Source organism: Saccopteryx bilineata, chromosome 4 (genome assembly GCF_036850765.1).
Source record: "Saccopteryx bilineata isolate mSacBil1 chromosome 4, mSacBil1_pri_phased_curated, whole genome shotgun sequence".
Taxonomy (NCBI): domain Eukaryota; kingdom Metazoa; phylum Chordata; class Mammalia; order Chiroptera; family Emballonuridae; genus Saccopteryx; species Saccopteryx bilineata.
In genome coordinates, this window is record NC_089493.1 from 26027649 (window position 1) to 26054116 (window position 26468).

Sequence of the window (26468 nt, forward strand, 5' to 3'; positions counted from 1 at the left end):
GCTCAAATTAAAACAACAATATGCTAGAGTAGCAGCAAATATAATAAAATGAAAAAATTTAGAAACGTAGAAATAAAAACAGAATTTCTTTTATTACTAAAAGGTGACATACTAAATTCAGAAAATAAAATTGAAAAATAAAACAAAACAACTGCCAAAAGTCATATATAGCTGGGGGAAAGGTCAACTGAAGCTGGGCATGGGGGTGCAGAAACGTGACAATGTGGACAGATTGTTTCAACCAAGATATTCCTCAAGAACTTCCCATGGCTCCTTGATGCCTACTGCTGGAGGCATACACTTTCTCTTCAAAGCTTCAAAAGTTGGATGATCTATACCAGTGGTAGTCAACCTGGTCCCTACTACCCACTAGTGGGCATTCCAGCTTTCATGGTGGGTGGTAGCAGAGCAACCAAAGTATAAATAAAAAGGTTTAACTATAGTAAGTTGTTTTATAAAGATTTGTTCTGCCAAACTTAGCGAAAATCCGACATAAAGTACTTAGTAAGTAATTATTATTATATGCTTTAAGTTGCTGTAACTCTGCTTTATAAATTTTATAAAGTAAAGTTACTTCCCAACTTTATAAATCACCATTACTGTGGAACCAGTGGGCAGTCAGAAAATTTTACTACTAACAGAGATACAGAAGTGGGCGGTAGGTGTAAAAAAGTTGACTACCCCTGATTTATACCATCAATTCATTCACAAGCTGTCCACACAAGTGCCCCAACAGGGATCTTGCAGCACAGGCAGACAAGTGTCCCCAATATCCTCTCACACCACACTTCCAATGGTGCCTCTGTCTGGACACCAGTCATAATCTATTCTTCAAAAGCAGCTCAAGCCCCCTTGCTACAGGAAGTCTTCCTCATATGAGTGCTCCAAGTCTACAGGGGTGCCCTTGTCTGACTACCCTGGCCTTTGGTGCATGTCTGAGGGACCTGTCATACATTGTCACATAGAGTAAAATTTTTCTTCCCGGAAAGCAATTTGATGGAGGAAGAAAAAAGTAGGATGTGGAGTCAAAATCCCTGAATCAAGTCCCACTGTGAGATCATGGATAAGTCACGTTATTTTATTGAGCCTTACTTTCCCTAACATAAAATAAGAATAACAATGATGTGCATTAGTATATTATTATTCACAGAGCTACATAAATCAGAGCTATTTTTATTATATGTATAATTTCTCCATAATCATACTGCTAACTCTCAAAGAATAGGGATTCCATAAAATATTTGTTTTAGACTCCAAAGAATCAAAGTGCTAGATGCTTGATTAATAATAAATATATATTAACAAAAATTTGGACAACTGGATTTCACCGAAATTTAAAACTTCTGTTCTTTAAAAGCTACTGTTATAAAAATGAAAAAGCTAGCCAAAGACTTGAAAAAAAGTCACAATATAACCATCTGAGAAAGTACTTATATTGAAAGTCCTTTATAAAACAATAATAAAAAGATAAAAATCCTAAATTTAAAATAGAAAAGATAAACAAATAACCAAAAGCACATGAATGCTCAATATCATTATCTATTAAAAAAGCAGTTAAAACCACAGAGATACGTTACTACTAAAATGCCTAAAATTAAAAATCTGACAATAACAAGTATTGCCAAGAATGCCAACTGTTTCAGTATATGAACAGAAAATAGAACGGGGAGCAACTGCAACTCTCACATGTCGTACCGGTAAAATGTGCAATGGTACTACTGTCCTTTATCCCTTATCTTAGCATCCACCTATTCCGTTCCTAGGTATTTATCCAAGAGAAGTAAAATCATATATCCATACAGGGACTTGTACACGAATGCCCAGAGCAGCTCTCTCCATAATAGCCCCAAACGGGACACAGCCCATACGGGACACAGCAGCAGAATGAATAAGCCAAGTGCGGTACGTTCCTATACTGAAACAGTATGGGACAATAAGGAGGAAGGAACTATTTAAACAACAACATGGATAAGTCTCAAAAACACCGCACCAAACAAAAGAATCTGGACACCAAAGAATATATACTATATGATTTCGTTTATATGAAGTTCTAGAAAAATTAGAGGAACATAAAGTCTCAGCAGATACCTGAGACTTGAGGTAATGAAGGGACTGACTATAAAAGGGTATGAAGGAACTTCTGGAGGTGACGGAACTGTTCTGAATCTCGATTGTGGTGATGGCAGTCGTTAAATTGGTGTTTATATTTGTTAAAACTCATTATCAAACTGTACACTTAAAATGAATGCATTCTACTGCACGTAAACTAGATCTTGATGACTAAAAATAAACAATATATTATTTTGGCACAAATATCGATGATGAAACTTTTTTTTTCAAACCAAGGTAATGATGAACATAAAATTTAGGAGGGCCCAACCCTGAGTTGGAGGGATAGTTAGGAGGCTAGTTAGGAAGGAGGCAGGGAATTATACAAAAAAATAGGGAGTGAGGGGCAGTGATGCACAAGTAGATAAATTACTGGTAATGCTCTAGTTCTTGGGTTGGGCAATATTCATACTCTTATAAATAAGGAAGCAAAACAGGAAAGGCACCATGTGGAGAGCAATGATGACAGTGTGTCATAATTAATCCAACTGTGTGAACTTGAAGTAGAGATAAAAAAAAAAGGTAGTCACCTCACCCATATATTTCCCATGTCTCTGATGTAGGGAATATGCGAATAAATCCACCTCTCCGGTCATTCTCTTCCTTCACCCTCCGCAAAACTTTGATCTACATGGAGAAAGAAAAATAAAATGAGTGTCTATTTTGAAAACTGGAATCCATGTGGTTATAGGACAGAAGAAGAGAGTTATGACCCAAGAATATGAAAGAAGAGGGAGAAATTAACTACACTTAAGATGCTGTTTTCTGAGAAGAAATTTTCCCCGTCTTGAATCTTTCTCTTTTCAATATAAGATGGGAGTTGGTCATATATATTACAACTAACTCATTTTCCCTGGCCCCTGTGTTAACCCACAGAAGCCTGAAATGGAGTTCTCTTTACCTCCTCCATCGACAGACCAAGCACAGAACCACCTAACTTCCCTGGCGCCTTCTCCCGGGCTGAGCCCACGAGGTTCCTCATCTCCGCATCGCTGGCAGAGAGTGGACGGGAACGCTAAAAAGGAGGAAAAACAAAATCAAACAAAAAAGCCATTTTCGTTATCTTCCTTCATTTCCCTCTTCGGCCCCTTGACATCATTTTTCCGAATGTGTAAGCTCAAATCCAAAGCCCGTTTTCTGTAATTAATCTCTTAGCTTGAAAGCCTGGGAAATAGATAAAATTTAGTAAACTCAAGGGCAAGAAAAGAAAACAAAGAGAAGGAAAATACTATGGGTTGAAAGAAACAAGTAGAAAAAAGGAAGATGTTCACATGTCTTGCTAAGCTAGTATTCCTAATCTTGGTTGAGAATACATTTAATAGTTTCAAAATATGGAAAGAATTCTGAAAAACTTCCATATAAAGTTGTGTACTTATTTCAGTAACTGTATTCTTTTCAGCACTGGGGAAGGAGAATTAGAATTGAGACCTAAGACAGAAAACCAAGGAGCAATCTATAATGTCACAGACGAAAAAGTCGGGCTGCCAGATGTATTAGAACTTGAAGGGGAAATACTGACATCAGTCCTCAAGTGACACACAGAAGAGCTGTGACCCAAGACGACAACCTGAGAAATACTTAGGCTGCTGGACTCTAAGAGACCTGAGCTGAGGACGACTACCCTGGGAGCCCACGCAGGCAAACACATGGGCCAAGCTTATCATGGCTCCCCAAAGATGATCTGTGCTAGTTCCCCTTCTGAATGTTCAGGAAGGTCATTTGAGAACAAAAGTTTTAAATGACTCTGATGCTCTGTGAACAGAAAAATACAAAGCTAACAAGGAAAGTCAGATTGATATAAAGCATGAGAACAGACTATTACTGAAACAGAAGAAGTCACTGATAAGACAAATCTACCAAATAGAAGAAATTGAAATAATTCAATTAAAAAAACTGAAATAATTACGTAAATGTAGGTGTAAACTAACTTTCTAAATTCCTAGAAATAACTTGGACCAGAGAGAAGCCCTATTGTCAGAAGCTATTACTGCATTCACTTTTCTTGGTGTTGACTACAAAAAGGCATTCTGCTAACTCACTTTGACCTTTTTAGCAATACTCACTGTTACAGACTGAATGCTTGTGTCCCTGTAAGTCTGTATGTTGAAGCCCTAACCCCCAGCGTGCTGGTATTTAGACGTGAGGCTTTTGGGTGGTTATAAGGGATAGATGAGGTCAGGAGGGTGAGGTCCTGGTCTGATGGAATTGGTAACCTTAATAAAAGAGACACTAGAAAGCTTGTGTTCTCTCCCCTCTCTAACAGCCCTCCGAAGTGCACACAAGGAAGTGGTCATGTGAGAACACAGTGTGATGATGGCCACCTACAGTTAAGAGAAGAGGCCTCAAGTGAAACCTGCCTTGCCAGCACCTTGCTCTTGCACTTGCCAGGCTCCAGAGCTGAGAGAAAGAAATCTCTATGGTTTAAGCCACCCAGTCTATGATTATTTTGTTATAGCAGCACAAGCTGACTAATACATCCCTGTATACAAATATCCATGAATGGCTTTACCTTTGGACACAAGGGAGACCAATGCATACTAATCTTCAAAGCTAGCATGGGAGTTATAAAAAATAGATTTTCTGATAGGTAACTCCATGATGAGATATCTATTGTATATGAAGAAAACTATGAAATAAACAGATATAAGCAATGCATGAAGGCAGGGACTTTATCTGTTTAGCTTTGCCTGTGGTATCTTCAGCATCCAGAATAGTTCTCAGCATAGAGTAGGATGCCAATAAATATTTGTTGAACAAATAAATACATGAGTGTGCTGAAACACAGATCAATCATGGGTAGAATAAAATTTAGCAGAAGATTTTGGGAAAAATTTTAGTTCCCTTCCAATCTCTGAAAATACATTAAGCAGTACATGCTGGGATGAAAGGGGAATAAAAGAAAAAGTTTAAAGATTTAGAAAGGAAATCAATATAAATAATACAATCTTTAGAAGAGATGGTTAAAGTGTGAGTGCTGTCTGACCAGGTGGTGGTGCAGTGGATAGAGCACTGGACTGGCACACAAAGGACCCAAGTTCGAAACACTGAAGTCACCAGCTTGAACAGAAGCTCACCAGCATGAGCACAGGGTCACTGGCTTGAGTCCCAGGTCGCTGGCTTAAGCAAGGGGTCACTCACTCTGCTGTAGCCCCCCCCCATCAAGGCACATATGAGAAAGCAATCAGATGCTGCAATGAAGAACTGATGCTTCTCATCTCTCTCCCTTCCTGTCTGTCTACCCCTCTCTGTCCCTCTCTCTGTTTCTCTGTCTCAAAAAAAAGTGTGAGTGCTTATTTAGTGAATAATTTGGAAAAGTCAAAATATTAATGGATGCTTTAAAAACTTTTCTTATTTTCACGCACTGTTTGCTAAAAACACTTATCTACTTCACACGTTGCAGCATGACTCTGATCAGAAAGGCACAGGCAGTAACTCCCCCAAAGACAAGTTACCTCACCTCACACGACTAAGTACCTTAAAGTCCCTGAAACTATGTAGGAAGACAGTACAAAGTAAGCACACATTCAAAAACATTAAAAGTTTTAGAACAGAAAGAATATTATTTAAAAGTGTTGATAAACTAACATCTGTATTAAAAGGTTAATAAAAACAGTTTAAGAAAGTTATTAATTATTAGAATAGTTTGTAAAAATGCAGGGTCATATTTATAAGAACATGGATCAACAACTACTGTATAACATCTAATAAACACCCCAATTTTTTTAATTAAAATTTTTTTATTTTTGTCTTTTTGTTTTTGGTATTCATTTTTTTGTGGTCTGTTTTTTTAATTTTTTTAATGTTTTCTTATTTGTTGTTCATTTTTCTTTTTATAACTTATCATTTTTTTCTTTTCTAGGACCTAATTTTCACCTTTGTGGAGCTACTTCATGACAGAATGAATGATATTCCTCACTCCTGGAGATTGGGAATATAATCATGCTACAATTTTCCTCTACTAATCTAAATCTGTTGTGTGAACAATGAATTAGCACCCCAAAACTCTTTTTTTTTTTTTAGTGAGAGGGAGAAAGATGGAGGGACAGAAAGACAAGAAGGGAGAAAGATGAGCAGCATTGATTTGTAGTTGTGACACCTTAGCTGTTCATTGATTGCTTTCTCATATGTGCCTTGACGGGGGGGCTGCAGTCAGGCCTGTGACACCTTGCTCAAGCCAGCGACCTTGGGTTCAAGTCAGCGACCTTGGGCTTCAAGCCAGCGACCTTGGGGCTTTGAACCTGGGTTCTCAGCATCCCAGGCTCTATCCACTGCACCACTGCCTGGTCAGGCAGCACCCCAAAGAAGGAAGAAGCAAAAAATAAATCCACTATCAGTAATAATAAAAGTTATAAGGAAACAAACCACTGGGTAAGAGGGTAGAATTTGTAGCTGACATTTTAGAGTGGTCAAAGTTCACTGTCTTTCACATACAACTGAGAAGAAAAGTCTAAATTTAGTGTTCTCTATTTTCCAGTGATGACTGATATAATTTCTGTTAATGATTCTTTTATATTTATTGGGATGACACTGGTTATTAAGAATCTGCCAGTCACTTTCAAAGAGTTTTCTCCTATACACATTCATAACCACTCTTTTTTACTCATAGCTCACAATTTTAAGTCTAGCTACTGTGGGCATTTTTGTGGGCTATTTGATGGAGCTGTAGAAATTCAGGCAGGTGCTCCTGGCTGGGGCATTTGGGAGATTTGAAAAAAGGAGGGGCTGAGGACTAATAGTGGTTGTTAAATGATATCCCAGCTCTTAACTCCCTTAAGCTTATGGTTTTACTCTTTCATTGTCACAAATATCACCAGGCTGCAAAGAAAATGTCAATTCTGCTCCAAGAGAAAAAGCATGGCTAGAAACTGCTTTAGACTCTCCACCTATTTATTTCCATCTAACCTATTAAAGTAGCTGAGAGAAAAAAGATGGGAAAAGTTGTAGCTACTAAAGTCTAGGTATCTCAAATGCCTCTAAAAATCCACCCAGGTTTCCATTGTGTTTGGGGAAGCTACTAGATTAGGGGTCGAAAACCTATGGCTTGCAAGCCAGATGTGGCTCTTCTGAATGGCTGCATCTGGCTCGCAGACAAATCTTTAATAAAAAAATAATAACATTAAAAATATAAAGCATTCTCATGTATTACAATCTATTCATTTCCTACTGCTCATGTTCATGGTTGCGGGTGGCTGGAGCCAATCACAACTGTCCTCCAGGACAACACCAAATTTTTATTGGATAATGCTTAAAGTACACGGGTCGTTGTGAGGTCAGGAAGTAAACTTCCCTCCTTTTAATCAAGTAGTCAGCTAGCTAATTGCAGAAACCCTTTTGATGAAGAAGATGGTTAAAAGAAAAAAAGATGAGGAGTATCGTACTTTTCAGCAGAAATGGACAGAGGAATTCACCTTTGTGGAGACAGCAGGTTCTGCAGTGTGTCTAATATGCAATGATAAAATTGCATCGATGAAACGGTCAAATATAAGGCGGCACTTCGACACACATGCCATACTACATTTGCATCAAAATATCCAGCGGGGGACAGCAGGAAGAAAGCATGTCAAGAGCTACTGTGCAGAGTGCAAGCTAGTCAGCAGCAACTCCGTGTTTGGACCCAACAAGGTGACTGGAATTCAGCTAGCTTTGCTGGTGCTTTAGCAATTGTGAGAAATGAAAAGCCATTCACAGATGGGGAGTATGCCAGAACATTCATGCTTGATGTTGCCAATGAACTTTTTGACGACTTTTCGGATAAAGACAAGATAATCAAACGAATAAAAGACATGCCTCTGTCGGCAAGAACTGTTCACGATCGTACCATCATGATGTCAAATCAAATTGAGGCAACACAAGTGAAGGACATAAATGCAGCCCCATTCTTTTCTCTCGCGTTGGATGAGTCAACAGACATAAGCCATTTATCCCAGTTCAGCATTATTGCAAGGTATGCTGTTGGTGACACACTACATGAGAAAAGTCTTGCTGTTTTGCCTATGAAAGAGACAACAAGAGATGAGGATTTATTCAAGTCTTTCACTGAGTTAGCTAAAGAAAAAAATCTACCGATGGATAAACTTATTTCGGTGTGTACTGATGGTGCTTCGTGCATGGTGGGGAAAAACAGAGGATTCGTAGCGCTTCTTTGTGAACATGAAAAGAGACCCATCCTAAGTTTTCACTGCATCCTACATCAGGAGGTGCTTTGTGTTCAGATGTGTGGCGAGCAGCTTGGTGAGGTGATGTCGCTGGTCATTCGGGTGGTCAACTTTATTGTTGCCCAAGCTTTAAATGATCGCCAGTTTAAAACACTGCTGGATGAAGTTGGGAATAATTATCCTGGTCTGCTTCTGCACAGCAATGTGCTTTGGTTGTCAAGAGGGAAGGTGCTCAGCCGTTTTGTGGCTTGTCTGAGCAAAATTCAGACTTTTCTTGAAATGAAAAACGTTGAGCATCCTGAGTTAGCTAACACTGAGTGGCTCCTGAAGTTCTACTATCTCATGGACATGACTGAACATCTGAACCAGCTCAATGTGAAAATGCAAGGCTTTGGAAATACAGTCTTATTCCTTCAACAAGCAGTGTTTGCATTTGAAAACAAGCTGGAACTCTTCATCGCCGACACTGAAACAGGTCGTTTACTATACTTTGAAAAACTGGGAGAGTTTAAAGATGCATGCACAGCAAGTGACCCTGCTCAACATCTTGATCTCCAGCAGCTAGCGGACTTCACATCTAATCTCCTGCAGTCATTCAAAGCGCACTTTGGAGAATTTCATGAGCACACTCGTCTTTTTAAGTTCATCACCCATCCACACAAGTGTGCAGTGGATAGCGCCGACCTGAGTTACTTCCCCGGTGTCTCCATCAGAGATTTTGAGCTACAAGCTGCTAACCTGAAGGCCTCAGACATGTGGGTGAATAAGTCACTGAATAAGGATTTGGAAAGACTTGCATGACAGCAAGCAGAGTTGGCGAACAAACACAGTGGGGAGAAATGAAAAAACTTCAACCCGTGGACCAGCTGATTGTCAAAACTTGGAACGCGCTTCCCGTCACATACCACACACTGCAGTGTGTGAGTACTGCTGCACTGACGATATTTGGCTCTACGTATGCATGTGAGCAGTCTTTCTCACATCTAAAGAACGTTAACATCAACCTGTGATCTCGTTTAACGGATGGAAGTCTCAACGCGTGCATGAAGCTTAACCTCACCACATTATTAACCAGACTACAAAGCCATCAGCAAAATCATGCAGCACCAGAAGTCGCATTAATGGTAAGAAGTACTTTATTCATCATTGGTTAGCAATAGCATAACAACGTTATTAAAAAGAATTCAGAGACTTATTGTACTTTAAAAGTGTTGGTCTTACATAAAATGTACATATTTATTTGTATTTAGTGTTATACATATTGTACGGCTCTCACGGAATTACATTTTTTTTTTTTTGTATTTTTCTGAAGCTGGAAACGGGGAGAGACAGTCAGACAGACTCCTGCATGCGCCCGACCGGGATCCACCCAGCACGCCCACCAGGGGCGATGCTCTGCCCACCAGGGGGCGATGCTCTGCCCCTCCGGGGCATCGCTCTGCCGCGACCAGAGCCACTCCAGCGCCTGGGGCAGAGGCCAAGGAGCCATCCCCAGCGCCCAGGCCATCTTTGCTCCAATGGAGCCTTGGCTGCGGGAGGGGAAGAGAGAGACAAAGAGGAAGGGGGGGGGGTGGAGAAGTAAATGGGCGCTTCTCCTATGTGCCCTGGCCGGGAATCGAACCCAGGTCCCCCGCACGCCAGGCTGATGCTCTACCGCTGAGTCAACCGGCCAGGGCCCGGAATTACATTTTAAAATATGTAGCATTCATGGCTTTCTCAGCCAAAAAGGTTCCTGACCCCTATACTAGATAATATCAGACTAGAAAGTCAGAAGTATTTTGCCAATCTCAGCTTTTCAATAAATTTGAGATTAGTGAGTTCTTTTTGTAAGTGAGAAAGAAACTGAGAGAGAGAGAGGCAGGAAGGGAGAGAGATGAGGAGCATCAACTTGCAGCTGTATCACCTTAGTTGTTCACTGATTGCTTTCTCATATGTGCCTTGACCAGAGAGCTACAGCTGAGCCAGTCACCTCGTGCTCAGGCCAGCGACCTTGGGTTCAAGCAAGCAACCTTGGGCTTCAAATCAGTGACCTTTGGGCTTGAGCCAGTGACCATGGGATCATGGTGATGCCCGTGCTCAAGCTTGCAACCTCAGGTTTTTGAAATTTGTCCCTCAGTGCCACCACCGGTCAGGGTAGAGAGAATGTTTTAAATCAACATAGTATGGCCTGACCTGTGGTGGCGCAGTGGATAAAGCGTCGACCTGGAAATGCTGAGGTCACCGGTTTGAAACCCTGGGCTTGCCTGGTCAAGGCACATATGGGAGTTGATGCTTCCAGCTCCTCCCCCCCTTCTCTCTCTCTGTCTCTCTCTCCTCTCTCTCTCTCTAAAAAAAATGAATAAAAAAAAAATTTTTTTTAATTAAAAATAAATAAATAAATACATAAAATTAAAAAAAAATCAACATATTATGTGCTATACTGGTTTATAGAGAAATGTATACATAAACAATAATGCATTATTATACTAGACCATTGGTGGAATCCTACCAATAATTGTTAATGAAATAAACTATTAAAGAATGTGACCCAAATTATAGAGACAGATGTGAGAAAAGGCAGTAAGAAAAAGGGAGAACAGAGAAGGAGGAGAAAGAAGAAAAAGAGAATAAGAGGAGTAGTTGAGGGGGGAGGAAGGAAGATGCTTATGAATGCCAAAGAGACATACCTGGAGAGTAAAAGCAAAGTAAAGAAAAGGAACTGACCAACTGAAAAGATCATTAAGAACTACCAGAAACAAGAGCAAAACAGTCCAAATGCAAGCCACTTTGTAGTTCTGACTTCGGGCATATCATTTCAGCTCCATTCCCTAGGCGACAGAATAAATCCTCATATTCCAATGGATTGACTGAATGCACTAAAAAAACAAAGCATCTCTGAACTTACAGAGAACCACTGTTTCTGGCTAGATGACACATGATTTAAACTATGGGGTGCTTATAGACTTTAAACTGCAAAATACTGCGTAGGTAAGAATTCTGCCACACAACATGGGTCAAGATGTTAACTTATCATTAATACAACTTATGATTCAGAAATATACTTAGAAATACACATCCAACCTTTACTGCGAGGGAAGAACTGCCTGAGAATGTGAAATTATTAAGACAAAGAACCACTCGTCCCCACTAAAAGCAGTAGGAAACAGACATTGAATCAGAGTAATGATTCTCAGCCTAAAGAAAGCTGGCAAGGACCAGCAATGAGAAGAACTGGACAAAACACAGAATATGGAAAAGGTGAGGCATTTTAAAAGACATCACAACTGAGGGACAAAAGTAAAATCTGTCTGACAGAGGACACATGCAAAGAATAAAAACATCCCAATGCTATTTACACAGTTTAGAATTCTATGTTAAAACAAATGAACTAGAAATAGTTCAATTTATTTGTGATGTATGTTGTCATCTAGGAAATAAAAGGCAAAATCAAGTTTAAAAAGCAAAATGAATTACTTCTTTCAAATTAAAGAAAATGAACAAAAAGGACCAAATATAAATAAATCTGAGGTCAAGTAGACAAAAAATGGCTAATAAAGAAGGTTTAAATATAACAGTAACCAGAAGTATACTTTGAAATTAGGAGGTAAAAAAAAGTAAGTTACAGACTTGTGTTATAATAAAATAGAGATTTGCAACATCTGGAAATTTGGAATAAATGTAAATCAACAGGTATGAGGACATGCACCTCTTATCAAGGGAACTGGCTTTAAAAACAAACAAAACCCCACAACCACTTATATTAATGTCTGAAACATAGTGAAGAACTGAGGAGGTCCCAGAGGACTAGAAAATACAAAGGAAGCACCAATCTTCACAAGCGCAGTAACTGTGCTCCTGTGGTCACTGCCGGGTAAGTCTACCTTGAATCCCTAGTAAAATAATGGAACAAATAGTAAAAGATAAAAATCTATAAGCATTTAGTTTAATGGACTCATGAAGTATAGTAGCATGAAGACTGCTTTATGTTAAAACATAATTTACAATTTCAATTTTTAGCACATAGTTACAAAAAAGGGAATATAGCCAATACATTTAATGTCTTCGGATGTTACAAAGCAGCTGTAAAAATTTCAATAAACTTTTTATTCAAAATTATATTCCCAATCATGGCTTAATGTCATGATGTAATGAATAAAATACCCCAACAAAACCCAAAAACAGTTAAAAGATGTAACTAGGATAAGCTATATAGCAGTGAATCATGTGAGGAAGTGAATTGCAAAATGGGTCTTAGGCATTATTTAGAATCTTCATTAATGTATGGGAGGATGGCCTGACCAGGCAGTGGCGCAGTGGATAGGGCATTGGACTGGGATGCGAAGGACCCAGGTTCGAGACCCCAAGGTTGCCAGCTTGAGCGCAGGCTCCTCTGGTTTGAGCAAAAAGCTCACCAGCTTAGACCCAAGGTTGCTGGCTCGAGCAAGGGGTTACTCGGTCTACTGAAGGCCCGCAGTCAAGGCACACATGAGAAAGCAATCAATGAACTACTAATGTGTCGCAACACGCAATGAAAAACTAATAATTGATGCTTCTCATCTCTCCGTTCCTGTCTGTCTGTCTCTGTCTCTGTAAAAAAAAAAAAATGTATGGAAGGATGGATAGATAAATAATAATTTGCATTTGTGGATGACAGCAAATGTGAAAAACTTAACTATAGAAAAATGAGTATCAAAAAACAAACAAAAAAAAACACCAGACACTATCAAATGGATAAAAAAAAAATCAATAGAATTCAAAAGTGCACGCCCTGGCCAGATAGCTCGGTTGAGCATCATCCCCATACACAAGGTTGCCGGTTCAATCCCCGGTCAGGGTTCTTACAGGAACAACTCAATGTGTCTATCTGTCTCTCTCTCCCCCTTCCTGGGAAGTCTAACTTGAATCCCTAGTAAACTACCCCTCTCTCTAATAATCAATAAACAAAATTAAAGAAAAAAGTATGAAGGGGATTAAATCTTCTGAGGGTAAACTATGTCTCCAGAGCTATGCTAAGTATTTTACCATTTCTTTCTCAGCATAACGCCATGTCTGTATTACTATTCTCGTTTAATAGATGTGGGAAGTGAGCCTCAGAGACTTAAGGGAACTGCCCAAGGTCCAACAGCTAAGTTAATGGGAGAGCAAATCTGAACTCGGGTCAATCTAACTCTCAAGTCCATGTTCTTTCCACAAATCCATGCTGCCTCCGCTGGAACACTGACAAGCAATCTCTGGTGAGAAATTGAACCATCAAATTCAAGGCAAGGAAAAAAATGTACAAAGAGATAATAGATTAAAAGGAATAGTCAGACAACCAAGAGGCAAAGAACTGTGGCTTCACAATCTGACAACCACAGAAGAAGAAAACCTGACATCGTCTAAAAGCCAGAACAGAGAATTCTTTTCTTTTCTTTTCCTTTCTTACCGAGTTCTGACTAAACGACTGTGGAGTTGAGAGTGCCTCATTAACAGAGACAAGTATAACACTGCAAAGAACAGTAAGAATCAAAGAATTCCACAAGTATGAAGTTTGCTGAGTAGAACCGGTAAGGCTCTGTTCCACATTAGCAGTGTTCAAAGACACGACTGCTGGAGAGGCCTTGCTCACCCACAGGCTGGTGTACCTGGGGCTTTACTGCAGTGGAGTGGATGTACTGGAGTTCAAATGGAAAGGGAAATTAGGGTTAGAATTACACATCAGACACACTTCCTCAAAGGCAAATCCAGAAGGCTATGAAACAGTATTTTTCATGTTCTCCTGATTAGTCTAAGTTATATTTAGAATGTAAGCTCTCTGAAGTCAACAGCCTTGGATTTGGGGGAGGGGGCTTGCTTGTCTGCCATGGGGAGCAGCTAGCATACTTAGGTACTTGCTAAATATAAAACACTCAGTATTACAGATTTGAATTCTACCAACTAAACACCGAAACACCTATTACAGACCCACATTAACTAGTTACCAAATACCAGACAACCAATAAGTTTCCTTTTTTCATTTCTTGGATTCAATAAATAATGCGAATCACTTTATCAAAAACAGTAGCTAAGAAAGTCATGTTTCAAGTTCTAAGCTTACCAGAAAATGATTCAGAGTACAAATGTCAAAATAAACATGCTGGAGCTTGCTGCTAAAGAACTAATAGCTGCAAGTGACACACTTACGTGTGAAAGAAACATCTTCTGTCCCTGATATCAAAGCATCAAATAGCAGGAGCAGGACTCTCACTGCTAGCTTACCTCTCAAAACGATGCTAACAAGAACAATAAGAGGGCAAATGCTGATCATTAAGAGAGAGAGAGAAAATATTTTGTCTTTATTTTAAAGGTAGCATGTGAGACATTATGCAGAGTTTCTAAGAGTCATGTAACTACAAACCACTACATACAACAAATGTCATCTATTGAGAAACTCCACTACAGCCTGATACCCAATGTGAAACGTTTCCAATATTAACCTACAGACTACAGTATATGAACTGTTGTATTTCCCTTTTGGAATAGTTTGGGTAAAGCCATAGCTATGACGCTAAACACCGTTCATCATTTAAATTCAGCTGCCTCCAACACAGCATGATCGAGAGAAGAGGATTCATAAATTCCTGCAACCTCTGCTCTTAGGTTCTATATCCAAGAAGACCTCGGTGCATTCATTTTCACATATTCTATTTTATGCTAAACTATTCAAAAAGCAGGTGCATAAAATATGTATTATGAAAGAGAAAAGCTAAAAGGAGTTTCATTCAGGGAATGAAAATAAAAATCAGAATGAAGTTTCCAAATGATCCAGAACTTACCTGCTTAGTGTTTGATGACTGAAACTGTGCAGATACTGGACGCTATAAAAGACAGAAAAACGAAATAAAGCCTTATCTTTTCCTAGCATGCTTATATTTTCCAACTCCTAATCTATGATATAAAAAATAAAAAGATGACTGCCATGCAAAAACCAAAAGCAAGTAATATGAGCATTTATTGTTTTTCTCACTGCTTTCTCCTACAGTGTATTTATTCTAGTTTCTCACCACTGAGGACACAACCCTACTGTCACCTACTGAAGCCCCTCCAGTTAACTACTCGAAATAAATGTGTTTCGCACAGTGCACACAAAACAAAACAAAAAACCCTAGTCTATAGTTTCTTTAGCCTTTAATAAATGTCCTGTAGGCTACTTAAATGTCTGTAGGCCCCTTCTGAATGAGGTCATGCCATTACCTACCAGGTTGCAAAACAAATGGTGATGAATTGTCTATGATTTGCAAAAAGCCCACAATAGAAGCTGACAAGGTAAGAAAAGGGAGCAGGCCTAAACAGGCAGTGGCACTGGGGATAGAGTTGGACTGGGACACTGAGGATCCAGGTTCAAAACTCTGAGGTTGTCGGTTTGAGGGCGGGCTCATCCAGCTTGAGCGCAGGGGCACTGTCTTGAGCATGGGATCATAGACATGACCCCACAGTTGCTGGCTTGAAGCCCAAGCTCTCTGGCTTGAGCAAGGGTCACTTGCTCTGCTGTAGCCGCCCCCCCCCTTCAAGGCACATATGAGAAAGCAATCAATGAACAACTAAAGAGCCTTAATGAAGAAATGATGCTTCTCATCTCTCCCCCTTCCTGTCTGTCTGTCCCTATCTGTCCCTCTCTGTCTCTGTCACAAAAAGGGGGGGGGGGGATCAGGATCTGGATGGTGGCTCAGTGGATAGAGCATTGGTCTGGTGTATGGATGTCCTAGGTTTGATTCCCAGTTAGGACACACAGGAGAAACATATGCTTCTCTTTCCCTCCCTCTTCTGTTCTCTCTCTTCCCCTCTAGTAGCAAGTGGCTTGACTGGTTCGAGCGTGGCCTTGGGCACTGAGGATAGCTCAGCTGGTCCAAGTGCATCAGCCTGAGGTGCTGAAAATAGCTCAGTACTTGAGCATCAGCCCCAGACAGGGTTGCCAGGTGGATCCCAGCTGGGGTGTGTATGGGAGTCTGCCTATCTCCCCTCCTCTCACCTAAAAAAAAAAAAAAAAAGAAGAAGAAAAAGAAAAGAAAAGGGATCAGTTTATCCAATACTGACATACAGCTCCCCCGGAGTAAAAACTTGGCAGAACTATGTTAAAGCTGTAAAGGAACAGTCACAGTCTTGTAGCTCTGGCCACAAATACTGCAGAAAACAATTTGCAAAGGAATGTGACTGCTTAAATTCAGTTTTCCTAGTATACCTAGGTTAATCCTCTACTTTTTCTTATTAAAAATTAAAGAAAACCCTTTGATCTGTGAAGATGTACTGATCAAGCACAACCCTGCTATCTGGTTTTACTTCTAATCCAAGACAATATCCCTTAAAATATAGCACACCCTGTTCCACACCACAACACTGTCCACAGCAGGGGGTCACAGGCAGGTAGTCCACAGACTGCGTTCAGTACAAAGACATGGTATGTTGGTCTGCAAAACATCTTTTTTAACTGAACTAGTTGCCAATATTTTAAAATAAGATTTCTGATTCCTCTTGATAGTAGGACAAGCTGACAACACTTGGTCTACACTCAGAGATGGCAACATCTGGTCCACACTCAGAGATGTCAGCTAGAGCACATTAGTGACACAGCTGCCCCTTTCCTAGGAGGCATGCCCGCGCCACTTTCCCGCGGTCACATCGCTCTGGGCTATGTTCACCTGGCCCTATTTCCTCCTTGTGGGCCTATAGCCCCTATAGGCGTTTGAGTTTGCAAATTCTGTTCTAATGAAAAGTAATCTCAGTAAGTAGTATTATATGAGCATGACAAACAGAAATAGCATTCCTCTAAATAAGACCAGCAGTCAGGAGGAAGAGGAGGGAGAGGAGGAACGGGAGTGGAGAAGGGAGGAGAAAAGGGATTAATGGAAGGCTAAATTGGGGGAGGCAGGGGAGGAAGAGCAAGGGAAGCATGGGGAGAAGCCGCTTCTGCCTTCAGAGAGCTTACACTCCAGCCCAGGAGCAGTGGACCATTAAAAAGCCACACACCAATGAACGCAAAACAACACAACAGATAACAAGTAAGTAATACTGAAAAAAAAAGTAAAGGTAATGACAGAAGAGGATAGATTTAAAGAAATACTCTCCAAACTTCTGAGCAGGCAAGGGAATCCAGACGGGAAGAGAGGAGAACGTGGACCTTTTAGGTAAGAAGAAATGTTCAAGACAAAGAAACAAGTGGAAACTAGCCAGGTGTAGATAGGCAGGGACTGATTAGATGGTGGCATGAGTACACAGAACGATTAGCTGATCGGTATAGTGGAACAAAAACACCAAGACTGGAGCAGCGCTGGATCCCGTGATGTTTCAGACACACACCGGTTTCCACACACATTTTATCTCGTTTAACTGCCATCAACACCTCATCACCACCGATTCTCTCCTTTCCAAGAGAATCACTTGTAGAGATGATAAAATTTCAATTGAACATCTTGATGAGGCTAGTCTGAAGATCGAAAAGAATGTGGCAGTATTGACTAGGAACTTGTAGGCTCCCTCTCTTGTGCCTTGTTTATGAGCAGATCAACTTGAGAAAGAAGGAGGGCAATTTTCAAAAGGAGAAAGAAATAAAAGAGCAAAGATAGTGGGAAAAGAAGCCAAAAGAAACAAAAAAACAGCAGACCGTAAGTGTTTGAAAGTGAAAGCTAGTAGCCACAGCTGACTTACTGCCGTCCATCCAGAATGGTCCCCAAATTCTCCGGCTCTGAGTGACGTCACACCCATGGAGCTCAGATCCCTCACTCTCACTTCCAGTCACCTCCCCAGGGCTCCCTGAGGCTGAATTTGCTTACCTGAGGTTTCTGGAAAGGGTTTCGTTTGGTTGATTCAAACGTGGGATAAATTGGTCGGGTTGACGCCCGCTGGGCAGGATCTTGGCACACAAATCCTGAATGGAGAATGGGCAACATTAAAACCTGCCATTTTCTAAGAAGTCAGCAGGTTTAGCTGCACCTTTTCTTTAAATGGGTTAACTCAGTTTCAACATCATAAATATTACAGAGGTCCATCCTCACGAGGATTAGACGTGACTCCTATACACACATTCTGCTTGAACTTCCAACCAGCATGACTGGGAAGAAGAAATGAAACACACAGCTACGTCAGTCTTCCTCGTTGGGGAGCTGAAACGGGACTGGCGGAAAAGAGATGCACAGTTTTGATGAACTTCAGTACAAAGGTGCAAACCACTATTTAAAAACACACAGTTGTTAATGCAGACAAATTATTTTAAAGCGGCTTCCTGGATGGAATCTGGAAAATAATGCTGTTTTTACTGGGAGAATACAGAAGCAAGTGAGGAGTCTTGTCCTGTTGCAGGCTCCACTTCCAGAACTGCTGAAGGTGTTGTTCTAAGACAACTTTCAAAATGAGCTTTGTGGGGGGTACGTGGTGATGAACAGAGACTTGACCTGGGGTGCTGAACACACAACACAATGTACAGACGATGCATTATAGAATTAAACACCTGAAACCGATATAATTTTATTAAGCAATGTCACCCAATAAATTCAATGTTAAAAAATCAACAACACACAGAAAAAAGGAGCTTTGTAGCCTTTCTATGGCTTAAGAGATTAGGTGTGGGCTAATTTCACTTAAACCCTAAAAGGAAGCATTCCCAAGGGGGAGAGTACCTAGCTTTTACAGCATTTGCTGGTACACCGAGTACTAGTTCATTTCAAATATATTTTATTATGTCTTTCGAGCATACTTAAAAAAACAACAAAAAAACCCACAACGCACCCACCTGACTGCCCATCTCCATTTCAAAGTTTTGGCTTATATACTCAGAAAGGGATTTCTTCCTTGAACTGCTTCAGTTATAACTAATTCAGTTATAACTGCTCCAGTTATAACTACTACAGAGATCATGTTGACAGCAGCAGAGGCTGGCGAGCAGAAACACAGGCAGTCTCCTCTGCAACAAAGCTTCTTCAGTGGGTTTCACTGTCCCAGCTCAGAGGAAAATATACTTTCTCCAGATCTTTGCTTAATTCTCTTCCTCAGCTCATAATCCCTGTGCCCAGGAATTAGGTCTCAGCCCTAGTTGTGGTTCAACCTCAGGACAGGATGGAGCCAGGGGGAGCAGAAACACATAAACACTTCTCTGAAAATATAATTTTTTAGTACAAAACATCCAGCATGGCTTAGGAACTGCCAATTGGCAACACCTATAGAGCCTGAAAAAATGGATGCCCTGGGTAACCTTTCTGTGCGTTTTCAGGAAACACCACTACTCACCTACGACAGTGAACATATCTGAAATCATACTGGCTTTAATCTTTAGGTCCAGAGGTGCATCACTAACAGAACAGAGAGAGAAAAGCGCAATCAATAGTTTTATAAGTTAACATAATAGCCGCCCCCAACGGGCCCCAATACAGCACAGCTTCCAAATGTGGATGAGCAGCAACACATAAAGCACATCAAATTTGTGGAAAAAGAAAAAGAAATCTGGCAAAAATACTAGAAATAAAAGCTCAGTGTTCAACTCATCCTCTGTAAGGCAGGCCTGGCACCAAAGTGTTGATTCCCTGACATGCTTTTTTTTATTATTCCAGAAGGTCTTGTGCAATTCAAATTTTGCACAAATCCAGAATACTGCAATGGTCAAATCGCAGCCGCATGCAGGAGACCTCGGCCATCTCCGTCCTTTTTTTCAGACTTCACTTTCTGTTCTAAATCAATTTGCTTAAGCTCAAAGGCTTGCAAATGAGGGCCTTTTAAAAAAATACAAGCTGTACCAAACTATCACCAGAGGATGCAGCAGGAGCGCAGGTGGGAACAGAAACAACCCAGACTGAGAGCCGGAGGCCTCTCTGCAGCAGGGGCTCCCTGTCGGCCGCGGCACTGGGTGCTTTCTCCACAACCCAGAGCATCGGGCTGCTGGGCCTGGTGCAGCACTCTGGGCATCTCTAACACTGCCCGATGCACCTTGCTGGGCAAGCTGATACACTGAGGGCACGGAAGTGTAGCACAGCACCTGAAGCATCGATACATCCAGCTCCACACCTTACTCTCGGGACTAAGCCAAACTCCCACCCCACAAAGTAGTCAATCTGTCTTTATTTGATTCCTTGGCATTTTGCCAACATTGCTCATCCTTAAAAACACAGCAGCAGGGTGGTCCTGGAATAAATCTCTAGCTGTTTAGAGAAGCATTTACCTAACAGAAACTCCAGCTGTAGCTGCAGATATAAGCAGAACCTTCTCTAGGATTGAAAAATATATTTCTTTCCTTCTTCTAATAGGTAGGTTAAAAATGGTTTGTAATTGTTTGAAGGTTTTAGATTTTAATCTTGGATGGAGACCGGGACGTGGACAGGGCAAAAGGACCAGCCGTTATCTACACTACTCACAGGCCCAGCTCTGTACGTTTATAGTCTATGTGAATTTGAGTTGGTATAAACCTTTCATAATAAAGGAAATATAATACCACATGTATCTCTTTAGCCATAGCAGACACCTACAAAGTTAAAAGAGAGTGAGAGCAAGAGCTGGGGATAAAAATGAATCCAAGCCCTGGCCGGTGGCTCAATGGATAAAGCATTCTACCAGGGCACCGAGGTTGTGGGTTTGATCCCCAGTCAGGGCACATATGAGAGGCAATCAACGAGTGCATGACTAGATGGAACCACTAAGTGGAACTACAAATTGATGCTTCTCTCCACCCCCTCCTTCCTCCCTCTTTCTCAAATCAATGGGAAAAAATAAAAATCCAAGAAGCATCCCTTAAAAGCCCAGTAAGCCAGTAAACACGGCGCAAACTGACTGGTCAGATAGAAAGCATGGTTGCCTGCCATATGGACCTGGACAACATGCCACAAATCTCCCAAATTTAGAAATTCCAGACATCTCTATCTAACGACTAAGGAAAGAAATCTCCTAGTGCCAAAAGAAATGACAAAAAAAAATGTTTAACTGCTATTTACTGGGGGATTCCCCTTTTATAGTAGATGGAACAGACTACTTACCAAGCCAAAGAAGGAGAGAGATTCACTTCCAACAACCATGGCTTCAGAGTGGAATCTATGAGCACGTCAAAGCCATAGAGCTCTAGAAATACAACACAACACAATACACAAGATCATTTTCCATGTCACAACCAAGGTGTGGAGGATGCAATCCAATCAGCTCCAACAGAGGCCGAGAAACTTGCTGACTATAATAAGTGGAAGTAGAACCAGAGAATTTTTCAAGTGAAGAGAAATTGCTCAAGCTCTAGAGATAATTAGAAAACAATGCTATAAAATTCCACAGTTTTTGTTATCTACTGTACTGACATTCCTGAGTTCTCCACCGAAAGCAGCCTGACCCTCAAGGCTGGGGCTGAAACGATGTGGGGAGAAGGCGCGCCCCAGTGCACCCAACATCAGCGCTGCTCTGGGCTTGCTCTGGATTGTCCCCACCCTTCCCCACCACACCCCGAAAACAGAAAACTCTGATGAAGGTTCTCTCTAGGGTCCTTCCATCACATTTTCTTAAAGCAAGACCTTGCGTTTGCTACCTAGTCAAGATGACATCTAAGTGTAAAATATATATATATATATATATATATATATATATTTTTTTTTTTTTTTTTTTTTTTTTTTACAGAGGTAGAGATAGACAGGGACAGACAGGAACAGAGAGAGATGAGAAGCATCAATTATCAGTTTTTCATTGCGCGTTGCGACTTCTTAGTTGTTCATTGATTGCTTTCTCATATGTGCCTTGACTGGGGGCCTTCAGCAGACCGAGTAATCCCTTGCTGGAGCTAGCGACTCTGGGGCCAAGCTGGTGAGCTTTTTTTGCTCAAGCCAGATGAGCTTGCGCTCAAGCTGGCGACCTCAGGGTCTCAAACCTGGGTCCTTCCACATCCCAGTCCGACACTCAATCCACTGCGCCACCACTTGGTCAGGCATAAGTGTAAAATATTTATATATTCATTCCCTCCCTTCCCTATAGCTTCAATTTCCCTTTGAAGATAGAAAACAAAATACACTGTCTGGGGTAGTGAACACACAATACAGTGAACAGATGGTGTGTAGTAGAATCATGCACCTGAAACCTGTATACTTTGTTAACCAGAGTCACTTCAATAAATTCAATAAAAAGGGAGAAGAGAAGAAAAGAAAATTCACAGGCCTGACACAGAAAGACAGAGAAACAGAAGTAAGGAAGAGGAAAGCCAGTGGCAGCAGAGCAGGACTGTGACAAGCCACCTTGCAGCACTAATTTTAAGCCCCTCTGCACCTCCGGGAGGGAGCCGGAGATCAAATTCCCATGGCTTCTGGGTCCTTTACTGCTTCTCTTACCCTGACTCCCCAAATGCTGCAAAGAGCAAAGCAAGAACCATGAGCAGACTCTTCTCCCAGAAAGCAGGGATGAGAGGCTAACCCTGGAACCTCGGCTGGTAACCCTTACTGTCATTATTAGTATTACTGAAGACACCCTCTCCGTGGTCCTCCCTGGTATACACATAGAGAATACATCAGACTTCCGGAAGTCCATCATTCCTAAACATCCCACTCTGTTCTTCAAATAAACTGTTTATACCTTCCTTACAGGAGAAAACACTAGCTTCCTTACAGCTCACACCCACAAAACACCACCAGGTATTTTCCAGAAATTTTTTTTGAAACAAATTTCTTTACAAGAAAGATTTTTCCCATTTCTCAAGCTTCTCAAAAACATAAAGAAATAAATGTAGGATTCTAAAAAGATGGTGCCAAAGACTCTCTTCTGGAACATAAGGAAGTCTGACGGCACACCGAGAATCCTGGAATGGGAGCCCACAGACCTGGCTCCTCGTCGGGACTGCACCACTGATGCGCTGTGAAACCTGGGGAAAGCAGCCCTCTCCGACACTGCTTCAGCGCCCTCCAGTTCCCCTTCGCTCCCTGGTAATCAGTATTTCTCAGTATGTGTGCACTCAGTCAACCTACATCCAGAATTCCTATTTATGCAATAAGGATTCAGACAGACATTCACATTTAGCTTTTCTCTTGGGAAATGTTTCCACGAGTGAGTTGGCTTATTTAAGATGCCATTTAATTTGCAAAAGTAATCACAAACTATTAAGAGTCTGAGTTGGGATTCATCTTCATTGTATCTACACAAAAGTCACATATTAACTGTACTGTAAAATGTAAAGAAAAGTCCTTCACCTATCTTTCGGTAATGAATTATATCTTTTATGATCAGTACACTCTTTTAGATATTTTACCTAACCTTCAGTCATCAACAGAATATTCCCCTGACAATTGAAGAAACATCCCTTGTGATATGGCATTAAATAAAGTATTTGAAAGGAAAAGTTTAACTGCAAAACCAACAAGTCCATGTTAACAATACACAAGCAAGAGAGAAGAAACTATGAGCCTGATTCAAGCCAAAGAACATTCTCTTCAGTGCTTAAAAGCTGAAGCACAGGATTCAACTGTTTCACAAAGTGCTCTTGTTATTGATAATAAGAGTATGAGGAAGAGGGTGATAGTCATGATAAATCCCCATACTGATCAGATTTGTAAATCAGCCACAAATTAAGACAAACTGAAATCAGAATAACAACCAATGAGACCCACTGTCTCAGCACCTCGTATTAAGAGCCAACACATTTACTTAATTCGTTCCCAAATTAAGAGGCAAATTTCAAGAATCTCAGTTGAAAGGCTGAGAGCCAACATCTGACAAGAAAAACATGACCCCAAAAGAGAAAATACCTTTTATAGAGACACCTTAATTTTTACTGGGTGAATAAAACCCAGCAGTGCTAAACAATCTCATAATCAGCTTTGAATCGAACTACATCTGAACAGGTGCCAGGCTTGGATCTACCACCACGTCTGAGTGGGATGCTGTGATAGCACTCCAGTATGGTACAAAGCCCAGTGCGCCTGAGAGGCTGGAGCTGGGGGAAAGAAAGGGGATAGAAAGATACCATCTGTACCAGGTTTATCTCTTAAAACAATCAGCGCAGCTTAAGAAAAATAATTTGGGTCCTTTGCAAGCTATTAGAGTCCTGATAACCCTTCTAACTTATGATTGGTCTGTTTGTGGACATTCAAGGTTTTAAAAGGTAAGAAGTAGGTTACACTGAGAATATTAAACTTCCTCACCCTTTAATATTGTGTGTTTTAGCAGCAGTGTCTAGAATCTCAAAAAGTCAGTATCGAGGCTGAGATCTACCAGTGCTCATGTCATAAAGGGTGCAGGCAAGCTGGCTGTCCCAGCTCGGAGCCACTGTCTTTGCTCCCCTGTGTTGTCTTCATCACGCCAGGAGAGCAAGTATTTTTGAAGGACTGTTGCTACCACCTTATTCAACAATGTTTCCTCAAGAAATTTTTCCTTGGTGAGAAATACTTCCTTCAGCCCCCAGCGAAATCAAAACAAACTTGAAGATTTTACTAGTGAAAGATAAGAAGCAGACTCCGCTTCCTACCGTTACACTGGCACCTTATCTCCCCATGTCTTTAAGGCAGCTTCTGGGAAAAGTAATCCACTCCTAGCTGCCTATTCACTCCCCAACCCCTAGGAATCTGCTTCTGCTCCCACTCTCTCTCTAGTTGACTGTTCTCACTGGGATCACCTAAGACCACCTACTGCTAAGCTGACCACCTTACTGCTAAGCCCCAGCACCTGAAACTGCTGACCACCCCTTCCTTACTGGAACTTCCTTCTCCCTTGGCTCCAGGCCACTGCTCTCTGCCGAGGCTCCTCTTCCTTCCTCTCCTCCTTTCATTCCTTCTCTTCTGCCCAGCTATTCAATGGTAGGTTTGCTCAGGGTCGCTTGTTCAGATCTCTTTCCTGCTCAATTCTACTTCTCTTCTAGGGTGATCACATGTATTCTCATGGCTGTAATTAATATTATGATGATGACATTCAAATCTACATCTTTAGTCAAGTGTCTTCTGAATACCAAATCCATAATTACAACTGCCTGCCAGATTTCACTGCATATCCCACGAGCACTCCACACTCAACAAAACATAACTCGTTATCTTTCCCCCAAACCTGTTTGGCTTCCCATTATTCTTCACCTTGGAAAATGGAAACTCCATCCATCGGTCTCCAAAGCGAGAAACTCTATCTTCACCACCTCCCAAATCCAATATATTACCAGATCTCCGCTCTCTTTATTTCTCTTTAATCCAAACCTTCTATACATATATTTCCTTTTAAGATATAATTTACAGCCTGACCAAGCGGTGGTGCAGTGGATAGAGTGTCAGCCTGAGACGCTGAGGACCCAGGTTTGAAACCGTGTGACCGTGGGATCATAGACATGACCCCAAGGTCACTGGCTTGCGTCCAAGGTCACTAGCTTGAGCAAGGGGTCACTCACTCTGCTGGGGTCCCCAGTCAAGGCACATGAGAAAGCAATCAATGAACAACTAAGAGGCCGCAACGAAGAACTGATCTCTCTCCCTTCCTGTCTGTCCCTGTTATCTCTCTTTCTCTCTTTAAATATATATATAAAATGAAATGAACAGATTTTAAGTATAGAGTTTGATGAATCTTGGTAATTGGATATAATCATGTAACCCACAATCTTATCAATCCACCCAGAACATTTCCATCATCCAGGAAGGTCCATGTTCCTTCCTGGCAAACACCTGCTTCCCATGTCACACCCTCAATCACTATTCTTCTTTCTTCCACCATAGACTAGCATTGCCTGTTCTAAAATTTCACATAAATGTTCACATGCAGTATATACTCTTTTGTGTCTGGCTTCTTTCGTTTGGCATGTTTGTGAGATTCATCCATCACCATTTCCTGTTTTAATACAGGTTTATGGAGGCATATTTACATATAATAAAATTCCCACTTTTAAATTGTAGTTTGATGAGTTCTGACAAATGTACACAGTTGTTTAATCACCACCCTCACAAATATAAAACAATTCTATCACAAACGGTACTTTGTGCCCCTTTGTAGTCACTCCTCACTCCCTAGCCACCAGCAACCACTGATCTGATTCCCGCCTTTTTCCAAAAAGTCAAATAAAATCATATAGTAGTTAGTCTTGTAAGAGTGGCTTCTTTCACTTTGCATTGCACTTTTGAGGTATCTATGTTATTATATGTATCATTTAGTTCATTCCTTTTATTACTGAGCAGTATTCCATTTTATGGACACATCACAATTTATGTACCCATTCAACAGATGATAAACATTCGTTCTGCTTCCAATCTCTGGCAATTATCAATAAGGCTACCATAAACATTCATTTACAGATATTTTTGT

At 40.9% G+C, this 26468-nt stretch overlaps 1 protein-coding gene across 11 annotated transcripts in view; it reads right to left on the minus strand.

Annotated features, from left to right (window-relative positions):
- TTLL5 (tubulin tyrosine ligase like 5) overlaps positions 1–26468 on the minus strand; it is a 308772-nt gene that overhangs the window by 211694 nt on the left and 70610 nt on the right. For 9 of the 11 annotated variants that reach the window (XR_010731041.1, XM_066272631.1, XM_066272635.1 and 6 more), the window contains exons 13-18: positions 21212–21293; positions 19479–19540; positions 18029–18123; positions 15038–15079; positions 3011–3124; positions 2645–2736 (exon numbers count right to left, since the gene is read on the minus strand). Coding sequence is in view for 10 of the 11 variants with exons in the window: in XM_066272631.1 (XP_066128728.1) it covers positions 2645–2736; positions 3011–3124; positions 15038–15079; positions 18029–18123; positions 19479–19540; positions 21212–21293 (487 nt within the window). In the remaining variant the exon portion in view is untranslated. The remainder of the gene's footprint in view (positions 1–2644; positions 2737–3010; positions 3125–15037; positions 15080–18028; positions 18124–19478; positions 19541–21211; positions 21294–26468) is intronic. The other 2 variants (XM_066272636.1, XM_066272633.1) reach the window with 1 other exon arrangement.